Source organism: Fringilla coelebs, assembly GCF_963513975.1.
Source record: "Fringilla coelebs genome assembly, chromosome: Z".
NCBI lineage: Eukaryota > Metazoa > Chordata > Aves > Passeriformes > Fringillidae > Fringilla > Fringilla coelebs.
In genome coordinates, this window is record NC_140031.1 from 21,080,007 (window position 1) to 21,105,913 (window position 25,907).

Genomic DNA, 25,907 nt, shown 5'->3' on the forward strand with positions numbered 1-25,907 from the left:
AAAAATGATGGAGCCTCTTTCTGTTGCATCATGCAGAGTTACATATAGGCATTTCAAATTACGAAATATCTAAGCATCCTATGTCATAATCATCATAAATTGTTACAATACAGCACAATGAAAACTCATTAATATGAGCAAAGATCAAATTGCTGTGCTGTTCTTGTTTTCAAAACTCATGAAAGCTTCCAACAAAATTTAGCAGTTCAGCCCATAATTTTTTTTTTTAATGATGGGAATTACATTCACAAGGCGTATTAAATTATGATAATATGGGAGCTTCACCTTTTGTTCACAAAATTTTACAAATCCTAAATAGGTTTGTCTGTTACTTCAGCATGTTTAATTTATAATATGCTGCACCTCTTGATAAGCATTTGCTAAAAGAGAGCATAAAAACAATCAGCTTGAATTGCAATTCAGACCTGAAAATCATCAACAGAGTATTTTCAGGCTCACTGCTGAAATGAAGATGACAACTTGACTAAAACTAGAAGGTTCAAAGTTTTGTTCAGATAAGCACCCAAAAGTTACCATTTTAGTGCTTCACTACCAAAAGCTCATTAAGTGGTGAATCACACACCAAAGAATGTGAAACAGAATACAAAACTTAAGTCCCACCTTCCTATTATGTTTCCAACATTTTCATAAACATTGAGTGCTCATGTGAACCTTAAGGAAACTAAAGGGACCCTACAAGGTCAATCACCTCCAAGTACCATCTTCCATTTCAAACCCATGCAACCTATCCATCTTTATTCAAAAAACATTCTGGTATCTGGAATCTCATCCATTATTGCTTCTATGATCATCTAATACATTTCTTCTGCTCTGACCTCCAGCTTCTCCTTGCACTTTCTTAACAGCATTCATAAGATGCAGGCACATTGGTGTTGATATTTGTGTCTCTAAGAGAGAGAAAGAGAAAAACAAACACAGAAAGGAAGGAAAAAGAGGGGGGTTTGCAGACAAGATAGTCCTAATGAAGAAAAAAAGGGGATTGCAGGAACTTGTTTGAAAAGGGATGCAGAACTGCTTTAGGTTCCAGAAAGAGGAAAACTTCTGGGACTTCCCTTGGCTATACAGACCATAAACTTAGAAAAAAGAGGGAAAAAATTCAGTTAATTACAACACAATCCTGTAAGTCCTTACACAAGGAAAGCGTGAAACTTTAAACATTTGTAATGCTGAAGGTCTGCACAATAGTGGCAAGAGTTCTTTCCATTGACTAGGAAGTAAAAAAAAGGTTGACAAAAATGACAGAGTATGATACCAATATCTTCAATTCCTCTCTTTGCTTACACATACTTTTAACATCACTTTGTGAGCAATGCAACATAAATCCATCTGATGAAACTACATATGCTCAGCTAACAGCAAGCATAAGGGCAACTTAGTTAAGGTATGATATATGAAGCTGGAGTCAAAAAAGGCACTTCACAGTAAGCTATTATTATGCCCAAATTCAACTAAATGCACAATCCTAAGCATAGTATCAACAGTGAGGGAACAAAAGGAAAACAGTAGCTTTGTGCAAAGATACAACAGTGGCTTCTCTGCCTTTCCTTGTGAAAGATCACCAGCTTCCATAATCAGCTTCTGCTTCTATCTTCCTATAAAACCCCTACCTCAACCTCAATACTACTGCTCTTCATTTAACTGGAGTAAACCACATGTATATTTCAAGAGAAAAGTGACAGTTTAATTCATGAATGTTAAAATTTGTATCACCTGATCACTAGGGTCAACTGCAATTCAGGTTTCTTGGCCCAGTGGAAATATTTTAGAACTATAGATATATAGTAACATATTTAGTCTCCTGGATTTAAAAGTCAGCTGATCAATGCTGGTAGAAAAGCATAAGATGCAAGAAAAATATACCAAATAATTGTAAGCTACTATCTCTGAAACCCTGCTGCTAGCAGCCAGCAGCTTCACAGATCATAAAATGCAATACAGCAATACCAACCATATGCATAAAGTATTAACTGCTTTTAAAATGTCTGAGGTTTTAGTCTCTCTCCTAAAAATGTAGGGACCAGGTCTAAAGCAGAGCATTATTTTGGACCACAAAATCAGTAACTTTGGCATTTTTCAGGTATTATTTAAACTCATAAAGCAAAGAAATTGAAAGTCAAGACTGCAATTCTTTCCTGAGTTAACCCAGAGACAGCCAACAGTCAACTGTTACTGGGCAGATGCTCAGAGGTTAAGGAGATCAGAAGTCAATGAAAAAGTTTCCCTTACCATCACCTAAACCAAAAGACTAAAGGAGGTTCTGAACTATTAGTGGAACTAAAACACAAACAGAGCAGAGAATTGAGACACATCTGACAATCAGCAGAAGAAAATCCACACTGCCTCATCCTAGAAGATGTAGGTTATCCAGCAGTTACATAACTGAAGAGTGTTTCTAACAACCTCAAAATCTTCCACTGCAGCGAATTCAGTAAGATACCTGAAAGAATGAATTGCCTTTAGGAAACAGCTATGCATCAGCAGTGAATGGTGCCATTTCTACCATTAGAATTTGGCTCACTGTAAGTCATAAATTTAACATTCTTCTGAGTGTGAAAATATACCCTAAAAATGAAATATTTTAAGTAGCTTGAGACATTGCCTTTCACTCTTTTATTCAAAATACCCATTTCTTCACCTAAATTCTATAACATTTCTCCTGTATCAAAAGGGACACAGCATAGTAAGTATAGTATATAAATTAGTATAGTATAGTATAAAGAACAATGCACATGTAACACTAGAAAGATCAGTTTCTACTTGCTAAAATACAGCTTTATTTTTTCAGCTCAAACAGCTAAGGCATCACCTTGACTTCTTGTCTCACTTAATATACTAAACAACACAGAGAAATCTGACCAATTGCTGCAATGCTTTTGCTACAAAACTTCTGTCCGAATGTAACTAAACATTTTGATTAGGAATAGTCCTCAAAATAGCACCAAAACTGAAGAGCTCCTTTTTATGCCAGATTGTCCCCTCATCAGTAAACAAACACATACAAAAGCAGAAACTTGGAAGTCCCTTTAGTAACTGAGTTCTGATGCTTTAATTGGTCAAATGCCATTCCATGTTATTTAACTTCACATTCCTAAGGAAGAACAGCTCTAACTTTACAGTGAAAAATTCACTGCAGAATAAGAAAAGGATCTATGATCTAAAGCAACACTTTAACTTAACATCCAGAGGAAGCAGATGAGGAAATAAGGGAGAAAAGGCAAGAAACACAGATTAACATTAAAGCTACATGGTTGAAAGAGGTACTTTTCCTAAAGGTGAGAAGATTATGGTAGAATTCCTAAGCAGAAAGAATGTGAAGATTTTCCAGGTTATTTTAAAAACACCAATTACGTCAACAGGTTCATCACAAGCCACAGGAGATTTTCTGCCTGCATGTATTTTGATTTGAGAGTTCAACTGTTTCTTTTGTCACAGCTTGCCACTAAAAACCAGAGCATGAGCAAAAGAAAAATGCAAGCAATTTTTTCTGAGACTTGGAAGTTAGTTCCTTTTGGGTCACAAAACTCCCTGTTGGAAAACCCGCTCTACACCTTTTTTGATTAGACGCTTCAAATAAAAAGGGCTAAAAGAAATGCTTGAAAGGAGCTAGTATATGAACTACATTCAATGTAAAAAGGTAGTTTTTGCTATGTTCTTCCATCATAGCTGCACATGTGTCTGTTCGAAAAAGATCCATGAACTATTAATGGCATCTTCATTGAATAGTACATTGAGAAGAAATATCCAAAGCACTGACTGTTTACTTTTGATAATAAGAGAGTCGAGCAGAGTATTCAATTTAGCTTGTCCTGGGATTTAGATCCAGTTTCACTCTTCAGTCCTGAAACCCTTTCATACATAAAGAAATCTTTTCTAACTAGGTTATTTTCATCTGCACTACAATCTCCCAAAAGCTGTTTCCCCCTGCTTCAAAATTATCACTTCAAATCTCTAAGATAATAATCACCATGGTCACATTTAAAGAGCATTATGGCTGTGGCAGACAATATTTTAAAGGTATATACTATTTTAAATGTATATTATTTCTTAGAACGGATACTACCAGACTTCTACAATAACTTCTATATTAATAGATGCAGTTTGAATCCTGTGATCAAAATAGTGTGGTTATTTTCTGAGACACTTGAAAGTTATGTTTGTATTGATGGCACATTCATGGAACACCTCACTCTATATCAATTCTGATATAGAGGGTCTGGTAATGAAGGCATAGCTTCACTTCATGAGGACTGCCTCAATTGAATGTCACTATCTTTTCCATAACTCTTACGGAATGCAAAAAAAATCTTTAAAAAAACCAGAAAGCAGAAGGCAAAAAGCAAAGATAACCTATATTCTTCATTACTGCCAGTTATTTCTGGTTTAGAAACTGGTTTAAGAAAGAAAATGCACTGTGCAGTACGATCATCACAACAATGGTTACACAGCTGAACAGTGTTTAAAAAACCCTACATATATGTGGAAAAACCAGGTTTTGCACATTATGAACTTTCCAGTTTAATTTAGAATGCAATATGTCTCCAAAAACTGTGCTACAAATCACAGATTAAATAGCTGCAGATTTCCCTAGTCTGCAAATAAAAGATTGTGGTGAAAATTTGTAAGAAAAAAAGAAAAACAAAAATGGTATTATTTAAATGAAGAGACAGGAAATAGGGCCATTAAAAATCGTGATGGGAGGTAAGAACCTAAAGAGGAACAATAAAGGCCAAAAGACGCTTGATGAGGAATCAGAAGACTCAGAGCTAGTTAGCCAGCTACATAGCTCTTAGATCCTTTCCAAAATGCACTCTGCCAAAGAGGCATCCCAAAAATAATATTGTATTTATCATCCCAGAAATATTAAAAATTGAATTTCTTGGTTTATTTCATTATTTTATCTGAATAATCTAAAAATTTTAAATTATTAAAACTATTTACTTTTAAACCATAAGATATGTTCTCAATGTTTACTTAGTGTGGTCTCAGCTGATTATTTCATAACAAGCATAGCAGAATGCTCTTTTGCCTTTAACTGCATACTTTGGCTGGAAGATTTTAAGTAAATATTTGTAACACAATGACCTACATGTGAAGGTTTTTATTTCTACTGTAAATTTATTTACTTTATTTACTTTGCACACTGGTACTTGCAGCCAAATCTTTGCTAGTACTTTGCTACTCAGTATTCTATTCAGCTATCTAGCTTCATGTTCATCTATGTTCAGAACCATAATTCATCTTTCAAAACAGATATCTGAATAGTATGAGATGCAATATACTCAATATCAGGGGAAAACAAACAAATAAACAAACAAACAAGAAAACAAAATCATATCTGGTAAATCAATACAAGTGCAAAAAGAACTTCAAAATGTAGCTCTATATTGAAAAATTAAAGCCAACAAAAACAGACTTCATGTTTCAAGATTAATACAACATAAACCTGATCTCAATCAAGTGAAATCAGGGAAAATTCTCAATTACACTTTACAAGGATCGGGCTCGAGTGCTCTGGGCTCTTTTTCTCCCTACAAATAAAGAACAGCATACCCGATTCATCGTTACCCACATTTAGTGTACAGCACATACAAAGGGCTCAAGCAAAAGATGCAGCATAAGGATTAAAATTAACCCTTTGCTTACAAATGATGGCACTGGACATGCTATTGGAAATCTGCAACCCACTACTACAACTAACTAAAGATTTATGCTATAAAGGAATATATACAAATGACTAAGCAGAACACTCAGCATAAGGATTAAGACTTCTTACCCCATATTTACATTGGCGGGATGTTGCTCCATACTGGAAGCGACACTGTTCATCAGCATCATACACCTGACCTGGGGCCACAGCTGGATAAAGAAAGTCACGCTTGGGAGGCTCATTATCAAGGCAAGTACCACGGCCCGAACTGTTCAACATAAAGGACCAAATCAATTAGGAATTCTACTGACTGTAAATCACAGTAATGATATTATGTATCTAGTTATTACTTTTAACAGTGCTGGGTGTGAAACAAATATGATTGCAATAAACAAGACACTAAGAAGGTACACCCATATAAACAAGAGAAAATATTTAGAGGGAATTAGGAAATTAAAATAATTTTTCATCATTATTATTTTAAGAAATGCTTATTTTAGATTGTGAAATAATTTTATATATTATCCTTTTTAGAAGTGTGATAATTTCTGAGCCACACAAGACTGATTTTCATTTTTGGTTTAGGATTCCTATTTGTTTTCACTGAAGAACAGCTACATTTAGTCATAGAATGAAAAATAAACAAATCAAGCAAATGCAAGAAGTTCAGTTTACAATTTGAAATGACCCTTCTGATCCTTCAAACAGCTAAGTATAATCTTATAGATAGAAGCAGCTCAACTGGTTTATGTAAAACTAAAACACATTCGAGTTTCAACATGACAAAATGTTTATAGGTCCGGACCTTAACATGCAAGCTTCTCCTCCATTCGAGGGAAGAAAATGGTTACAGAGGTAAAAATTGTGCAGGAACTTCAAATTTACCTATACTAAGATGAGTGAAAAATTTGTAGGGGTCCAAGTTCTTTTTTACTGTACTAATAGTTAGTCCTAAAAAATTCATGTTGGAACCAAAAGAATCATCTTTGCAAACTTCAATATTTTCTTCTTTTTATATTCACTGTTTTGTTCAGTGGTTGATTATTTTTTTCCAAAATATGCCCATATTCAACCACAATATTTTAGTGTAGTGGAATAAATGACAAAGAAAGCCAAAACCAGACTGAGCCCTGTTTAGAAAACTTTGTACTTTGCTAAATACAATTATTCAGTTTTATTGGGTCAGTGTGCATAAAAGAGGACAGATGCTTTTTTACTTTCATTTCACATGTGAATAAGTGAGGATTTTCAAAGAATTCTTATGGCAACACTTAAAATTTTTTTCCGACATTCCTACCAATTTTGCCAGCACTTATGTTCTGTTTTTTTCCAAATCTTTTCCATGCACCTTGCCAAAGGAACGTAATTTCAGAAGTGAATGTTCTACACTGTTTTTTGGAGATCTCCAATTTTCTATACTTTTCATCTGCAGATAAAAAAAGAGCAAAAAGTGTCCTTTAACTGCACATTTTATGTTTTCATTTTAAATCCTTTTTGATCAAGTTTTCAAAATACTAGAAAATATCCTTTGGAAAAACAAAGAAACAGCCTCTGCCAACCATTTCAGAAGGTGGCAAATAGCAACTAATGCAAGAACCAAATAAATACTGGAAAAAAATACAGTATTTGATGACAAATTCCAAGGATTTTGGTGTGATTCACCTGCATACATGCACACACACCACACCGATGCACACACTTAGTTGAAATCTACTTTTAAAATATCAACTGTGTGGTTCTTGCATAAAAAAATAGTGTACTTTCCCCTTTATCTCATGTAATTGCTGTAAGTATATATTTTCTAGTGGCAGAAGTTGGGAAAATATCCTTCAATCTTTTAAAATATTTCAGTTGCGTATTTTGCACATATAAGGAGTGCATGTTAATAATTCCAGTATTAAACGAACTGACATACAAGCTGATTTTTCTGCAATGTTCGGACTAAACTGCAGATAGAATCTTTCCTTAAACAAGCAGTGAGAAGCTTAGCATTTGGCACTAGCTTGAGCTAGTATTGCCATATGATGGGAACATTTCCATAGATTCCAATACTGCAGTTTACAAGATGACTGTAAACTGTGATCTTGTAAACAGACGGCCGAGGGGACAGCATTTAAAAAACCTCATTTCTTTCAGTGACTTCTCTCCACAGGCATATGTACCCCTGCCCAAATTAGATTACAGAACCCATTCTAAACCTTTACATTTGCTAAATTAAAATCTGTACCTACTCTACAAGACATACAATGGCAGAAAAGCAAGTCATAAGTCTTGTATTGAATAAAAATTATGATTCTTCTGCTCTAATTACTGGATTTGCACCGTAGTAAAATATTGTTGTAGTAATTAAGTGAGAAAAGTACTACTGAGAAGTTGTTCTCTTACTAGCTACATTATATCACAATCTCAAGACTGAAAATTTATTTCTGACTATCCTTCTGCTTCAGTTCTTTGATTTATCTCAAGCAGTTGAGCAAAACTGACCCCTGATACTGTATTGCGGGAATTGGAGTATCCTGGAAAAGAAATGGCATGGTCTTTATAAACATATTAATAAAACCAGAGACTTTCCATTGGTAATGAAAGGTCTGACCAAAGCTGTGTAAAGGACGAATACAGGCTGAGGACCATTTAACCTTTCCAGAAAACTTTTACAGGACTTGGGAATGGTCCAATACTCTTGTGTGTATGTCCCTGTTCTCTCTTTCTTTGTTCCATCAAAGCAAAGCCCAGATACTTGAAAAAAAATTATGTTAAATCTAGGGGAATGACCAAAAGGGTCCAAGAAGATTCATGGTTTTGGAGAACTTTATAAACAGAGATCTAATAGTTATTATCAGTCAGGCATATAAAAGTATAGATGTAAAAAAGGATTGGAAAGAATGCCCCAAATACCTTCATATCCACAATTTTAGAAAATTTCTACTCATGATTGCTCTTGCGCTTTCTGATTTTATCTTATACAGGTATATACACCAAGTCAAAAATTCTTCAGGATATCCCTGCAGAGCATTTGCATTTTTGAACATGGGGTGGATAAATCTTTAATGTCTACAACAGAAATAAGATGATCTCGAACAGACCATTACATTCTATTACTCTACAAGGCACTAATAGTACTCACAGTTTTTCTCATTTTCCTAACTTTAGGTTAATTTTGTGAAGTTTTATGGGACATGCTGGGACTTGTTTCAATTACGCTTGATGTCATTTCAGCCCAGTATTCCAGTGCAGTGTCTCCAGAGATCATTTTAAAACACTCTACAATATAATTTAAACTTTTTTCTTCTAAATTTTAATATCATGACAGCAAATTATTCTTCTGTTTGAAAGGATAACAAGGATTCTAGAACATTCTAGGAAAGCTTAAGATTTCAGGCTGCTATCACTGCTAACTCCTCAACCAAATTAATACCAACCAGTGATTAAAACTTTACACACTGAGCACAAAACTCAGGATCACCACCTCAGTACAGATATCACAGTTGTATTCAAGACCAATAACGAGAAAAAGCAAAAACCATGGATGTAGATCTCTCAGGATTTATGTTTCAATTACAGTATCTATTCCCAAATATCCCTACTTACATACTATAACCCAACGCCTTCAATGGATGAAGAAAATATCCCAGAATGCTGGCTCTGAAAACTGGTTTTGAATGACACACAATGGCTTCCTTAATAATAATTATGTGGACTATAATGCAAGCTACACTTAATGATCACAAATTAAAAGTAATATAAATACTTGTGAATATCTGTTATAGCTAAACAATAATATATATAAATACATTGATAATTTACATAATGTTTTAATTCTGATCCCAAATAAGCCATAAAATGTGAAAAAAGCAATAGTAAAAATTATTAACAAAAAACAGAGAGCATTTTTACATATACATACCATTAATTATTTCTATGCCAATACATCGACTCCTAACAGAATCCTTACTTCATATTTATAAGTATAAACTGATCTTTTAAAAGCACTAGGTTATAGCTCTGTACAAATTGCAAACACTAATAGGTAAACTCTGCACATTGCTCAGTAGTCTACAGATCTAGGCATAAATATTTGTAGAATCTGAACAGAAATTATAGAACTGAGATTTGGATTTGATGTGCTTTAGATTAAATGAAACAAAATGCAATTACTAAATAAAAACTTTCTTGAATGAAAGGGAAATTGAGATGTACCACTCACTCTTCTGATAAAATCTACTTCTTTCCATTCTTTTATGCCAAGGTTGGCTCTGTCTTAGTATCTATTTCATACAAAAGCCTTTGCAATTTTGCGCAATCTTTTCATCACACTCAATGTTCCTTTTGCTTTGAGGTAATAATTTGCTGTTTCTTTAATGTATATTATGCCCCACACTTTCCTGTGTTGCAGAAGGTTATTTTAATCATTGGAATATCCAGCAGCTGTAGAATGAAAAATCTATTGGTTCATCTATCAAAACCATCCTCCTACCAAAATGCAGTTTTAAGAGTTCAGGAGATACTAACATATAAAATACTGGACCAAACATTTATTTCACCAGATATTCAACAAATAATTTAATGGAAATCTGAGGCTGATTCTGCCCTTTACAATTTCCTTATATTTAGATAAGTCAAAAAGGTAGACAAAGAGTAATACTTGCAAAGTCAACACTCAAAGCCATATTGCCGTCCCACAATTACAGAAACTCTTTGATCTTTTTTTCCACTAAAAATCCTTTTAAGTAAAGCACAAGACTTTCAAAGTTTGAGAAATCTACAGCAAATGAGGGCACATGTTTTTTATTTAATTATCTGTTAGTAAAAAATACTTTAAATCTTAGTATAATTCAAAGAAAAGAAGCAAATTATAATCCAAAGTGTAGGTCAATGCATAATACTGAATGCAAATTTTCTCCACTGATTTGTAGAAAGAGATATTAAATTTTTTATGATTGATGTGATCTTATCTTTCAAAACTAGTCTTCTTTTTTCAGAAGTCATTTTACATTTCTGGAGTATGAGGGAACTGGCCAGCGTGCCATAGATAACATATGAGGCATATGTAGACATATCCTATATTTACCTTGCATATCCTCTTGTACATTTAAGATTCTTGGGTAGATGATATCTGGACCAGAACAGGGAATGATGGCTTTTTTTTTTTCCCTCTATTGTCTGCATGGGCTTGCTTGGACCAAGATACATTTGGTTCCCTTCCAGAGTTAGAAGCTGTAGTCTAAGATCTAAATCCTGCTGTATGGCAATCATAGAGTGTCTCCAAGAATTTCCTATGATAGATCTTAATGAAATAATTTAAGATTCTTGGTTCTCCTCCATCTTCAAAAGACAATCCTGCCTTTGAAAGACAGAGTTGGCCATCTTGCTTGTCTTAACTCCTCTCCTGTTACTGACAAGAAAAATAAACTATGATTCGAGAAATCACACCATTCTTTTTATAACAAAATGTAGAAGTTATATATACAGACACACATGTTGCATGGAATTAAATTCATACTAACTGTTTTTCAGCCACTAAAATTTTAGTCTTGGTTCTTTTCTCCTATGAATAGATATTACAGGTTTCTACTCATCTCACAGAAATCTCTGTCCCCTGAGACTGCCCTCCAAGCCTTCAATTCTCAGTCAGTATTACAGTAATTAGTTCCATATAATGTTCATGAAATTAAAGCCATTGCAAAGCACTTGTGAATAATTCAGCTGATAAACTGAATTATGTCAATCTTTCACTCTACCTAAAAGCTTGATAGACAACAGCTATTTTAAGCTTGGTAGACAACAGATTTATGTGCTTCAAGGAATCTTTTTATCCAGAAAAAAAGTTATTGCTTTGGTCATTCCAATATCTGTGCTGGTTGATCATCCTTGCTGAGACCTTTGGTAGACCTATTAGCATTAAAGAACTTTGCTTTATTTTATTGTCAGCTTTTGAGCCATATTCATCCTCTTTCCAGCACTCCTGGAAAATAATTTGCTTTCCCAACTACTACCTGACTGAACCGATACCCTCCAGGTGATACTTCATGGTTACTCCTGAGTGTAAAACTGCTGTAGCAAGTGGTGACCTGAGCTGGTAACTAGTAAACCCACATTAGCCTTCCTTATCATAAAATACTGTGAGTGTGTAATGAAATTCTATCAAAATTCATTCCAGTTGCATTAACAAGGTATCATGACAGCATGTCCCAAACACGGGCAAAGGTCCAAAGATATTAATTTAAAAGGTCTCACAGACCTGGTTTCTGCTTGGGTATCTGCATTTATTACCCTCAAGTCCTACCTGTCTTGTTACACACAGCTAAATTATTTCCAAACATCTTGGCCTCTGAAGTTCTAAATCAGCATTTTTCTCACCTTTTGCTAAGTCATCAAGAAATATTAGGGGAAAAAGAAATCATTTTTCCTGTGAGGATGCAGACTCTTCTACTCTGCTAAAAGTAACCACAGATATGTTGCCACACAAAACTTGCTATTATTTTTTTTGATTCTTGCTAACTGTTTACTACCTGTAACTGAAATATAGCTGCTCTCAGAGCTGCTCTGTCTTAAGGAAAGGTGTGAATGGGTAAGAAATGATTTTGGGTTCTGGCAGTTGTCCTGCACGTACATGTTTTACTCAAGCAGTTACCTGTTGTCATTGAGTTTGTATAAAAGCTGGGGAAGAAACTAGAAAAACAAAGTACAGTTTTACAGACTATCTACCTTATGAAATAATAAATAAAATATTTTAAGGAAAAAACTATCAATTCATTTATAGGATATTAGAGCCACAGACAAGAAGAAGCACAGATTTATAATGAACAGATCATGTTTGAGAAATCTGACATATTTGAAAACAGATTCCAGGATTAGTAGATGAAATAAAAGTTATATTTGACTCTTACTACAGTATTTAACACTGCATTCTATACAATAGAAAAATCTACAAAAATTGTGATGTGTAACATAATATATGTACAAGGTGGCTTTGAAAAAAAATAATATCTCTCTTCCAAGTTACAAAAATACAACTGAAGTATTATGAAAAATAATTTATCATTGAATCTCCTATGCATAGATTGTTGTTTTTCTCTAGTTCAAATATCACTTAGTATCTTCAGTAATGATTTTTTTGTGCAATTCATTTTTGGTAGTAATTTGAGTAGAGTTGCAAACACTGACTATGATAGAGAAGTATCTCAAAAAACCTGAGAAGATTAGAACTATAGAAACAGATTCAACAGAGTACTCCTGGCTTTATAGCAATATATCTACAATTTCACTGCCATCCCACAGATTTCAAAATTAAACTTAACCATAAATCAAACCTATGGAATGGAAAAGAATAATAGAGGTGCTAATAGTAAATAATAAACAAAATCAATTAAAAAAACCAGGGTAAAAATGCTCAAAATAAAAATGCTTTTAACTGGCAGTAAAATTTCAAAAGACCACTGCATGCATCAAGCTAAAATTTGAAACTATACAGGAGCATTATGAACAAATGTTCAGCTCTATAATAGTTGCAGAACAACACACACCACAGAATTTTATCATGTTCCTCTCACTAAATCCATAAATAAGAAATAACTTCTTCACTTTATGTTAAATTATGTCCTCATCAACAGACAACTTATTGTCAGGACAATTATGGGATCAAAATTTAGTTTTTCAGAGAAGAGCAACAAACAGAAGTAAACGAGACAGAAAACAGCAGAAGTGTAACAAGAAGAACAAGCTCCCAAATATTACAAAGAATTACCTGAAAAGGTAATTTACTGTAAGCTTACAGTATGAACTATAAAGGTGTCAAATAAGCTCAGAAGATATATGAAAACCATATTCTTTTTCACAGTTAAAGCCAAGCTGCAATGACAACTAGAAAGACTACTAATGGGAACAGCATTGAATTAACGTAAGTAATTGGTAATTATAAAACAAAATAACTATGAAATTTTTTAAAATAATGATAGCTTTAAATAAATATATATATGTGTGTGTATAGATATATAGATATAGATAGATATAGATATAGGTATATCCCCTTAGCAAATGAAATTATATTGTGAGAAAGCTGTACCACACATAAACGGTAAGGATGATTCACTCGTTTACTGCTTTAGTTTAGACTAAAATATTCATCTTAAATACACCAGTATATGAAACTGTGTGGATGCACGGTTCAAAGGTGTGATACAAAATGCCTTAAACCTATTACAGTAACTGATGAGTTTTCTTCCTCTGAAGCACACCAACACTTAAATGTTCATCTCTGCGCACTGACTCTACAGAAGTTCAAGCACCTTGACAGCCCAAGTCAGTGATTCTCTGCATCCAATGTTCTACATTTGAACCATCCTAAAGGTTTTGGTCTAGATGAGTCCCTTTAGAAAAGATACAGAACACAGCATCTTATTCTGAAGTTAGATCCCTAAAAGAAGAGGAGATGCTAATTTTGTTCTTAGTAGCCTCACGGTTAGACAATTGACTAGTTTAAGACCCTCTCTTAAAATACAGTAAGTGTCTGAATTACTGAAAAATCTGTATTCCTTAAGGGCATGATTGCACTAATGACACTGAACCTGCCAACTAACTGTTGTTTGCCTCCAGTAAAAACCATCTTTCAGCATCTAAACAAATCTGTTAAGAATCTGTTCTCAGTGAACTCATGGTTGTATGTACTCGTCTTCAAAATTTAAAGCACATACAAGGCTTCATTACAAATCATCAATATATATAAATGTATATATTGATACATTTCTGTGAATAACATATTTTGACTGTCTGAATTTTTTCATAGTGAAATTACAGGTAGCAAACTACTTCTGGATAAAAATCACCAGAGAAGTGGTGATTATCAGAATTTTAAGGTATTAATTTAAAGATCTATGCCATCCTCTTCTATAATCTTTACATTCTTGCCAGCAGTACCAAAGAACATTGATAGGTAAAAACCAGCAAGACTACATGAAAAATATCTGAAGAATTAAATGCAAAAGGAACAGGGCTACAACCATCTTCCCTTCATTAGATTCCCTCACATTACGTATGCTAACAAAACATGATCCATAGACAAATCCTACCCTCTTTAATTTCCCACTCTCAGATTAATGAAGTGATGAGGTACGATCAGAACTTCAGAATCTTTTGACTAGATTAAAAACAGTGGAGAACTGTTTAGGTTGTGAATGGAGCAAAAGAAGCTTTTGCCATTACATTGAAATGCTCTAAGAAAAAAAGAGCTTCAAGTGACTCACTGTATTTCTATCTATTCATTATAAAAATGTAAACCATCAGAACAAGTCAGTATATCTCTACAACTGATCCCAAAAGGTGTCAATTTTTTGAAAACTAATTTTTCTTGAGAGATTACTTACTCTAAAAAGCTGGTGATGTAATCCCGACTGCAAGCTGACCAGGAGAAAGGATTGGTGTTTGCTGTAATATGAGCTGCCATTAGCTTTGCTGCTTCATGACCTTTGGTCCCACAGGAATTTCCAATTCCATCATGATTCATACCAAAACTGCTCAAAAGAGTAGGAGAGAAACAGACCATTACTTCTCTACAGCATCATATAACCCTTAAAACATAATGTCACCTTTATCATGTTGTACCTAAAAGAACACAGCGCAGGAGAACTCCTGAGTAGAGAGTCAGTTAAGTTCTGTTTAATTTATTCAGATCTCATAATGCAGCACAATAACATAACCATCTTCCCTTCTATGGATTTTTGGAAGTATCTTATTTGTTTTCTAAAGCTTTTAAAGATAATAGTATTATTGCAAGACAAATACAGAGCACTCAAGCCTTTATTTGGTATGGTACCTGGATATGGAATATTTATTATAGTGCAGACTCTTGGATTAGTAAAAAAGGACTAAGAATAGGTACTGTTGCTGTTACAATACACTATATATAGACGCAGTGCAACCAATGATAATTCAAGTAGAACATGGGTTTTGCAATTCCTAAGACCATCCTGTATGTACACTCCCTCTCTGTACCTACTCACAGAGGGACTTGGAGTCCTCCTGTTAGAGCTTTGCTTTGTCAAAGAATGTCAAAATGAAGACAATTAAAAATCAGCAGAAAATAAAATAAGAAACCTCTGGATAGAACTTGGCCAAAAGCAATTTTTAGGAAAGAAATTAACTTTCAAGAAAAATTATATGACCCAGTAAAATATATCCTAAAGAATCCTTTTTCTTCTTATTATAAAAGAATCCTTATTCTTATTATTATAAAACTCTGCATTGTTATTCTTTGATTAATTTCCATTCAATCACTTGGGGAGAAAAATTTGTTCCCTCATTTCTTATCTTTTTAAATATTGAGCTTTGGTCAAATTTACTTCTTCTCAAAAGTTTACGAAATCAGATGGGCAAATAGTGAGAAACACAGGAACTTCCCTGATAATGAGACAGAGAAGTAATTAAAACGACGGCAAAACTAAGATTCTGAACTCCCAGAATCATACAGAGAAATCTGTCTTTGAAGTCTTCTGTTTGCTAAAAGGACTGACTCTCTGATTTCTTACTCATCATTCAGGAAAAAAAGAAGAATCGAGGCACTCAGTTTTGATTTTCTGTAACATTTAGGGCTGATGCAAGAACATAAAAAAGTAGTAGAAAAGAAACTAACATTTTATCAGCTGAAAATACCATTTCATACCAGTTCATGCCACTTTCTTCAGTGAAATCAGTGCAGTTGTATTATATTAATCTGAACGTATTGCTCCAGAATGTGGTACAATACCCCAAGAGTTTAATGCTACCCTGAATTTTAATACACTGAGCATTACTTCACCTCTTCAGATGATCATAACAATCTACAAGTGAAAGGTGTTGGCAACCATCCCTTACAAAAAAAAAGAACATCAGTGAACGATGGATGATTCCTACAGGATCAAGAAGGACTTCACCATCAAAAAAGCATGGCTGCCTCACCCATGGGATATGTCCCTGTGGAATACATATTCTGCAGCAGTGCCTGCATGTGTCTGGCTCAGTTTTTGGTATCTCACAAATGCAGAAGCCATATACTGTATTATACACTGCAAAGGTCTAACTGACACCTCAGATTATACAATTAAATGAAGAATGTCCCTTGCTTATAAAAAATACAGCTTTAATCAACTCATCTGAGCAATGTACATAATGCAATGTACATAATGCAGTGTTAATTCTTATGATCTTATCAATATCTATTCGTATTAGGAAAGAACTTAGATGTCCTGTGCAACAAACCGAACCAGAATTTTACAATTAAAAGTGTGCTTTATTTACCTGTTCTCAGTGGCAATTATTTCCTAGAATTTGGGGTACTTCAAACAAAAAAATTCCTTTTTCAAATGTCTCTGTACCATTTCTGAAAACAGAAAACCTTATTTTTTAATAATCTCCATAAATAACCCCTTTATAGAAATTACTTGGATGATTCTTGTATTCAGCTTATCTCTAGTTAGTGTATTCAATTTGCTAAAAATCTTACAGACTTCAGTTGTCTGGGAAATGAAATTTTTATCTTTTGGGTGCATAAGTAAAAGAACAAACTTCATAATTTAAAAACCTTCCTTCTACCTGCTCTTCTTGTGAAAAAGACAATGTTGGTGACAGTGGCAGTGATGTGCCTGATAAAAAGCATGTTTGTGAATGGAAGCCATAATTTCTGATGCTCATGGAAACTCAATCAATGCCTTTCCAATGAGCCATATTTCATAAATATTCATTCTCCTAAATCATCTACCCCTTTCCAAGAAGGCTTTTCTACTTGTCCTTGCTTCTGAATTTAAGAGGAATGTGATCATGAGGTGCAGGTAACTTTTTCTGATGTTTGGAGAAGGGTTTTACAATGACTGTCACCGTTTCCAAAGATGGTAGTGGCAGCATGCCATTACAGTCCAGTAATTTGCCCTCCTCTGGGCAGGACTGCAGATGGAAACACATTTCTGACCAAATTACCAGTTTTATTTCCATCAGAACAAGCTGGTCATATTTGGCCATCATTACATTGAAAATATGTCTTTACAAAAAGCACGCTTGCAATTGGATTGGCATGGAAATGTAGGGAAGAAAGTAAGGAACATAAAATATTCTTTGTGGAGCCACTGTTAATTCACCTACCTTTTTCAATCTCACTAAACGTACACAGACTTCTTCCTTTCATTGGCTTAAAAGCCTGTATAAAACTACCAGTATAATTTTACAAGAACAGACAGATGGGTGAGCAGAGACTGAAATCTCCTCAGCTGACACAGAAGTTATTCTGTGAAGTTCTTTTTCCACCTCCCATCTCAAGGAAGGATGTTTAACCCAAGAAGCTCTTGTGTTCTCATGCATTATGGTTCCTCATTTCCCAAGAGAGCACTTACTTTACATTAAAGAACTGTGCAAAATAGGAACAGTTAAGAACTTTAAAATTATAACTGAAACTCTCCTGCAAATTATCTCTAGTTTGTATGTTTCTTAAAAAATTCTACGGCAGCACATCCTAGTAGTGCTCACTGCCTTGTTTCACTTACTAACATCTGTAACTGAATAAATTTTTTCTCCCTTTGGCAACCTGTTTTTCATTATATCTGAAAAAATTATCTGAGGGAATTATTTGTAATAAGCATCCAACTTACGATCCAACCCCAAAAATCACAGGGGAGATAACTGGTGTCAGCTGCATTGAATAAAAGAGCAATAGATAAGCAGAGACCCTGGTGTATAAGCAGAGGGAAGGATGCGAATATAAATCTCTTGCCTACCCTTCCTTTATCTTGCAAAAAAAACCAGCACTGCAGGTAGGTCCCTCCAGTTTCATTTGGTTACTGATATGTTTGGTAGTTCTAAACAAAGATGGTTATGGCTGCCAAAACACTTATTGCTGATACACATGAAATTACAGCAGTCATTTTTGTGAGACAGCCAGACCGCTTCTGTCCTTATGTACTACCCAGACACCCCGGACCCCGAGAAGACAGATCCACACCAATCTGAATGCATCTCCACACTCTTCACTGAAACTTATTTTGTATTCCATGTACTTTATTAGCCCTGAAGTTACCTTAAAAGTGGTACACTTTTGGTTGTGAAATGCTATTTCACAACCAAATAACTCTGCTATCCAGCTGAAGTACTAATTATCTTCATGCCAAACAATTTCCTAGCTTTCTTACAGTTTGGAGGATTCAGAAAAGCACAGATGGTTTCATTTCTCTAAATACAATAGAGAATGTTAGGCTTTTTTGTTTCTTACCAATTCATGGGTTATATGAATTTGACACTTTTTTTTTTCTTTAAGCACTGTCTTTTATGCTCTGCCACTTAACAGCATTAGGAAGAAGAGTGCCAGAGACAGAACTGTGAGTCAGGTGAGGAAAAATAGTTACAGGAACACAAGCAGGAGAAATATTGTAAAGTCAAATACTGGATCTTTTTGTCCATTATCTGAAGCTGATTTACAGCTCCAAAAAGTACATATCCTCATGATAAAGAACTGGCAACCCTCTGTTCCTAAGAGAAAGAAAAGCAACTTACACCTAAAGAGGTTCAATGATACTAATTATCTGTACAAGGAGATGAACACACATGCTAAGAGTGAAACGGACTATTTTCAAGTATCTTGACCTTAGGTACATTGCAAGTATTTCCTCCAGGGTCTCACACTGACCTAACATTTATGGAGGTTGATGTAAAGGATAGAGAGGGGTCATAAAGTGTATCAGTGAAGAATACTTTAAAACTTTCTAAAAGTAAATCGCTACCCCAGTGCAGGCATGCTTGTACAAGTATTCTTGTATTTGACAGAAGACTTCAATAGTGGATCATAATTTGCTTGGAGAAACTGAGTTTATTATAACAGAGACAAAAATTTTCATACAATTTGTATTAATCAATTTTCCACTGTATTGTATGTATTCTCATAATGGTTTAAAAAGTGTAATTTAAATCTATATATGTATTTGATATAGCTTGGAATGTCTATTTCAGGCCTACATTAAAAAATTAGAAGTTAGCTTCCCTACTTTTTTTTTTTTTTAAAAAGCTATTATTAAGTTTGGTTTGTGCCTCTACTACCTCAAACTGGAGTATTTTCTTTCTAGTTGTACAAAAAAGACATTCCTTGACATGCATTTCTTCTAAAAACCTCTCCGTGAAGGTTACTTTCACTAAAATGCAAGTCTTTTAATACAGCTGAGGTTTGACTGACTGTAGTGAGTTGACCCTGGCTGAATGCCAGGCGCCCACCCCTCTCTTCCTCAGCTGGACAGGACAGAGAAAATATCAGGAAAAGTTCATGGGTTTGAAATAGGGACAGGAAGAGACTGCTCACCAATTACCATCATGGGCAAAATAGATTCAACTTGCTGAATTTAGCTTAGTTTTATTACCAATCAAATCAGAGCGGGAGTATGAAAAATAAAAAGTAAATCTCAAAAGAACTTTGTCCCCATCCATCCCTTCTTCCCAGGCCCAAATTTGCTCCTGATGGAGAATGAGGGTTACAGTCATTACACATCACTGTACAAGTGCTGCTCTTTTTGCTTCACACTGTTCCCTCCTTCAGCATGGAGTCTCACCCACCCACTGCACAGTTCTCTACTAAACTCTCCAACATGAGGCCTCCCCGTGGGCTGCAATCCCTCACTAATTGCTCCACTGGGGGTCCTGTCCTGCAGGTGTAGCCAGCCCTGTGTGGGCCCCCCATGGGCTCACAGGCCCTACCAGCAAACCTGCTCCGGCCTGGGCTCCTCTCCCCACGGGGTCACAGGTCCTGCCAGGACCCTGCTCCAGCACGGGCTCCTCTCCCCACGGGGTCACAGGTCCTGCCAGGACCCTGCTCCAGCACAGGCTTCCCACAGGGTCACAGCCTCCTTTCAGGCATCCACCTGCCCCAGCAGGGTGCTCTCAGGGGCCGAGGGTGGATCTCTGCTGCCCTGCGCTCCTCCATGGGCTGCAGGGCCACAGCTGCCTCACCACGGTCTCACCACGGGCTGCAGGGGAACCTCAGCTCTGGTGCCTTCTCAGCGACCTTGGGGTCTGCCAAGTTGTTTACCTCACATATTCTCTCTCGTCTTTTCTGGCTGTTGTATAGCAATTTTTCCACCCCTTTTCTGAAATAGGTTATCCCAGAAGCCCTATCACTGTCACTGACGGGCCCACCGTCCTGCCATTGTCACTCCATCCTGGAGCCTCTTGGCATTGTCTCTGTGGGACAGGGAGGAAGCTTCTGGCAGTTTCCCACAAAAGATTCCCTTGTAGCCTGCCAGCTACTAAACCTGGCCATGCAAACCCAATGCACTGCTCAAACATGAAGCTCACTGGTCCCTGGAGAATGAGGTAGTGACAAGCACCTCCTGAAAGTACCACCAGATTAAAAGTTTTACTCCAGCACTGAAGACCATCCTTCTCATATAGGAGGAGGGGTATTTATAAAATTTTTCATTCTGCGTACATGCTGAAAAGAGACAGTAAAAAGTGCTAGAATTGCAAGCACACTTCAGCTGTATGAGCTAATTTAGAACTAAATGCGTGCTTGAAAGTATTGCTGCTCTTCATTTTGAAGACAACTTAGTCAATTAGACTACATGTTCTTATTATTTCTCATATTTTTTCTCAAATTGTTAAATTTAAAGTTATTACATCATCTATAAGTCAAAACAATTCTGACTTTTCCAAAACTATTTTAGTCACGAATCTTATCTACCAGCTCCTTTCATAAAGCTCTCAATGGTTGTCTGTCATGAGTAAATTATTTTCTTACTCCAATTTTTATGGGCAACTTTCTGTCCTAAGCCTAGTTCACTATCCTCATATTTTGACATTCCTTTGTTTACCCATTCTTATTCTATTTATTCTTTTTCACTGTTTTTCACTTTCAAAACCTCGGCCAACTCCTCCAAAAAACTGCAACAATGAATGGTAAAATACTTTTTTTTACTGATACACCTCTTCCAGTGGAACATGGAATTCCTTACCAGTTTAACTAAGCATGCTTTACAGCATGCATAGGACAAACTAGACATTTTAGAATTTACCCAAATATAAAAGCATAGAGCAGAAAGCCACCTAACTCAGCTGTCTGGGGAATAGAAAAAGTGACTGGGTCTTACATCGTTCAACTTGTCCAAGATAAAAGCATGATCAGGCTTGAAAAGAGCTCCTCTCTTCACCAAGAGAAAAGTCGAACTTTGACAATTTAGGGGACACACTTCATTCTCACTCCCGGTACAAGAAGTTACTGTTACACATCACTGTGTGCCACCATCTTCAATAAAAACAGCTGGTTATGAGCCTGAACTGCACACAGCTGAATAGTACCAAAACTGGGTTATATACATATAAACACTAAAAGTGGGAAGGAATGGAAACCAATTTTTTTTTTCCAAAACTGTAACTATTTAACAGAAAGTTAAATGACTGAATATTACAATCAGACTACCAGTTCCTTTAAGGTTTCAAGAGATACTTTGCTCGTATTCTTCAATCAAATTGAACTAATTTGAATCAATACAAGGTTAAACAAGTTAAATTTAAACACACTATGATATAAAGGAATTCAGACTGAAGGATCTAATGCCTTCTCATCACTGTATAATTTAATAAAGTACTAACAACAAGTTGAATCACTTCCTCAGGGAAACTTATAAATCAAATTTTGGAGAATTTGTGGATAATCCATCAAAAATGTATTATCATAATTGTTCTCTTTTAATCACTAAAGAATTTTGATCCTCAGTTCAAAAGTTTTTTAAAAACTTGGTATTCCATAGCAACTACACAATTAATAAAAAAATCATCTTTCAAAGTGCAATTGTCCTATTCTAATCTAATTAGAAGGCTATCCAGAAAAGCATTTAAGAGACTGATAGTCTGATTGTGATTATCACGTTCAGTCATACCTTCTGTTAAATATTTATAGACGGGGGCATAAATTTCTTTTTGCTCACTTTTTGTTCCTCACAACTTGTACATTTTTTACGTGTATATTCATCAATCACATGGATGAAGGGGCTTGCCTGCTCAGCACATTCACTGAGGGCAAAGAGCTGGGAGCAGAGGGCCATGCAGCCCTTCAGAAGGACCTCAGCAGGTTGGAGATGGACAAAGAACCATCTGAAATTCAGCAAGGGCAAGTGTAGGGTCCTGCACCTGGGGAGGAACAACCCCAGGCACCAGCATGGGCTGGGCCTGACCCACTGGGGAGCAGCTCTGTGGAGAGGGACCTGGGGTCCTGGTGGACAAGAAGCTGTCCATGAGCCAGCAGTGTGTCCTGGTGGCCAAGGAGGCCAATGGTACCCTGGGGGCATTAGGGAGAGCATTGCCAGCAGCTGGAGGGAGGTGATCCTGCCCCTCTATTCAGCCCTGCTGAGGCCTCAGCTGGAGTGCTGTGTCCAGTTCTGGGCTCCTCAGGACAACAGAGACATGGAGATCCTGAAGCAGGTCCAGCAGAGGGGTGTGAAGATAATTAGGGGTCTGGAGCATCCAGACCCCAGTCTTATGAAGAAAGGCTGAGAAGGAGTTGGGTCCCTTCAGCCTTGAGAAGAGATGACTGAGAGGGGACTTCATCAGTGCCTACATAAGTACATGAATGGGAGGTACCAAGCTAGGCTCTTCTCAGAGATGCTGAGTGGTAGCACAGATACTGATGCCCAGGAAGTTTCACCCAGACATGAGGAAGAACTTCTTTACCGTGCCGGTGAGTGAGCACCAGAACAGATTGCCCAGAGCGGCTGTGAAGTCTCCCCTCGCTGGAGCTATTCAAGAACAATCTGGGTTCCACCTGTGCCATGTGCTCTAGGATAACCCTGCTTGAGTAGGGAGGTTGGACCAGATGACCCATTTCTGGTCCCTTCCATCCTGACCCATTCTGTCATTCTGTGTAATCGAGCACTCTTTTGTCGTATGTTACATTTTCCATGTAGATATGTCCTTAAAATGCTTCTATTTTTCACTTAACAATGAAGTCAATTTCCTATTCTAAATCAGAAAAGAGGTACAGCCAAAGAAAAATGTTTACAAGGCTCTCAGAAACAATTCTTTTATTCACATATGCAAATAATGTCTAGTAGGTACTGGAAACTAGGAGACTGAGAGGAAATAACAACTTTGATATTTGTAGAGGCATTCAGTCAGTCACCGCGTCGGTAGAACGGCAGGTGATGTTGTGGCTACCACAAAACACAAAAATCTTGAAGATTTTTTTACAAAAAAACTTGCATAAAAGCTAAAGGAATATTATTTCTACATCCTATCAAATCAGCACTTGACATATCATGCCATCTCAAGCATTAGGTGGAAGCCTCAAAGAGCTGAGATTTCAGAATTTTAAAATACCTTATATATAAGAAGCTGAAAGATATGAAACACAGAAAACACCAATGGTGAAAACATTCCTATGATCACAGGATATATGCTATCACTATATGTTGGGTTTTTCATCAGATTCTAACCAGTCTAGCTATTCAAGTAAATTCTGGTCATCATGCATGATAAAATTGATAAATGCATGATAAAATTTTATCATTTGCATGATAAAATTGCTGCATATATTAAATAATTTTGTGTATCTCTGGAATAACACATACAAAACATACGCAAATATCTCAATATCAAATTCAGATGCCAAGTGGATAGTGTCAGACTCTTTCCAGTGGTGCCCAGGTACAGGACAAGGAGGCAAATACTAAAACACAAGAAATTCCACTCAAGGTGGTACGTACCTTCCAACCCTAGTAATTCTGTGATTCCATGAATATGTAGATGTATGACATAGGAATGAGAATGAAGATAGTGTACTGGAAGATTGGGGGTTTTGCTATATATGTGACAAATTCACAGCAAGGTCACCTCTACAAGACAAATTTTTATTTACAGGAGTTTGAGAACTATGAATATTTAGTGACTGGAGGAGCTCTTCCTTCAAGAAGGAATGCTGGTGGGAAGGGCAGAGGAGGGGAGGAAGGAAGTGGCGGAAGGGAAGGGAAGGGAAGGGAAGGGAAGGGAAGGGAAGGGAAGGGAAGGGAAGGGAAGGGAAGGGAAGGGAAGGGAAGGGAAGGGAAGGGAAGGGAAGGGAAGGGAAGGGAAGGGAAGGGAAGGGAAGGGAAGGGAAGGGAAGGGAAGGGAAGGGAAGGGAAGGGAAGGGAAGGGAAGGGAAGGGAAGGGAAGGGAAGGGAAGGGAAGGGGTGGCGGAAGGAAGTGGCGGAAGGAAGTGGCGGAAGGAAGTGGCGGAAGGAAGTGGCGGAAGGAAGTGGCGGAAGGAAGTGGCGGAAGGAAGTGGCGGAAGTGGCGGAAGGAAGTGGCGGAAGTGGCGGAAGTGGCGGAAGTGGCGGAAGTGGCGGAAGTGGCGGAAGTGGCGGAAGTGGCGGAAGTGGCGGAAGTGGCGGAAGTGGCGGAAGTGGCGGAAGTGGCGGAAGGAAGGAAGGAAGGAAGGAAGGAAGGAAGGAAGGAAGGAAGGAAGGAAGGAAGGAAGGAAGGAAGGAAGGAATTGTTCAGATCTTAAAAAATTGCTTTTGAATTCAAAACTTCATCTACACTACATGTGTATGTGCTTTTTCATGCATAATAAAAATGAGAGCATAGTTGCCTGGTGATTTTCTAATATAATAGGTGGGCTAAAAATAACTGCTTACTTCCAAGGCCTTTTTTTGATCAGCAGATTGCTAGCTTTTATTTCAGTCCACTCTGAAACTTTTAACAGTTCCATCAGCTAATGGGTGAAAAAGCACGTCAACCATAACTCTGCATTGTTCATGTACATAAAACACAAAAATTCTTGGTAAAAGAAGGTGCCCAGTATTTTAGAGCCATCACACCACCCTAAGAGTGCTGTCTATTCCCATACCAAGCACCACTCAGATTTTATCAGTGTCATAACAACATACTCTTTAAAATTAAATGCTAATACTTTAAATGTAACAAATGATGCTGACTTCTCAATGCCTGTTTTATATAAATCATGCTTGAGTGAAAGAGGACTTAAATCATATGAATATTGACAACAGAATCAATGTTTCAATGATAGCAGTTTGAATTATATTAAAGACAAAATAAAAAGAGCAAAAAAATTTTACCTTTTAACCACTTCTCTTTCATAAATAAAGGCAAAAAAAAAGTAATGGGGGAGAAAATATTTTCAAAGCCAAATATTTAAAAATATGAAACAGAGTAGGAAGGTTGTGAGTCAAGTCTCAGAAGGACAGATTTAACTGGAATCTGAAATCAAAGGGTATACAATGAGTCTTCAGTTCTAAATTTAAAGCCCCTGGTA

General features: G+C 36.3%; 1 protein-coding gene across 1 annotated transcript in view; it reads right to left on the reverse strand.

The window, feature by feature from the left end:
• ADAMTS6 (ADAM metallopeptidase with thrombospondin type 1 motif 6) overlaps positions 1–25,907 on the reverse strand; it is a 138,011-nt gene that overhangs the window by 49,017 nt on the left and 63,087 nt on the right. The window contains exons 10-11 of the mRNA XM_084225104.1: positions 15,028–15,174; positions 5,795–5,936 (exon numbers count right to left, since the gene is read on the reverse strand). Coding sequence (XP_084081230.1) covers positions 5,795–5,936; positions 15,028–15,174 — 289 coding nt within the window. The remainder of the gene's footprint in view (positions 1–5,794; positions 5,937–15,027; positions 15,175–25,907) is intronic.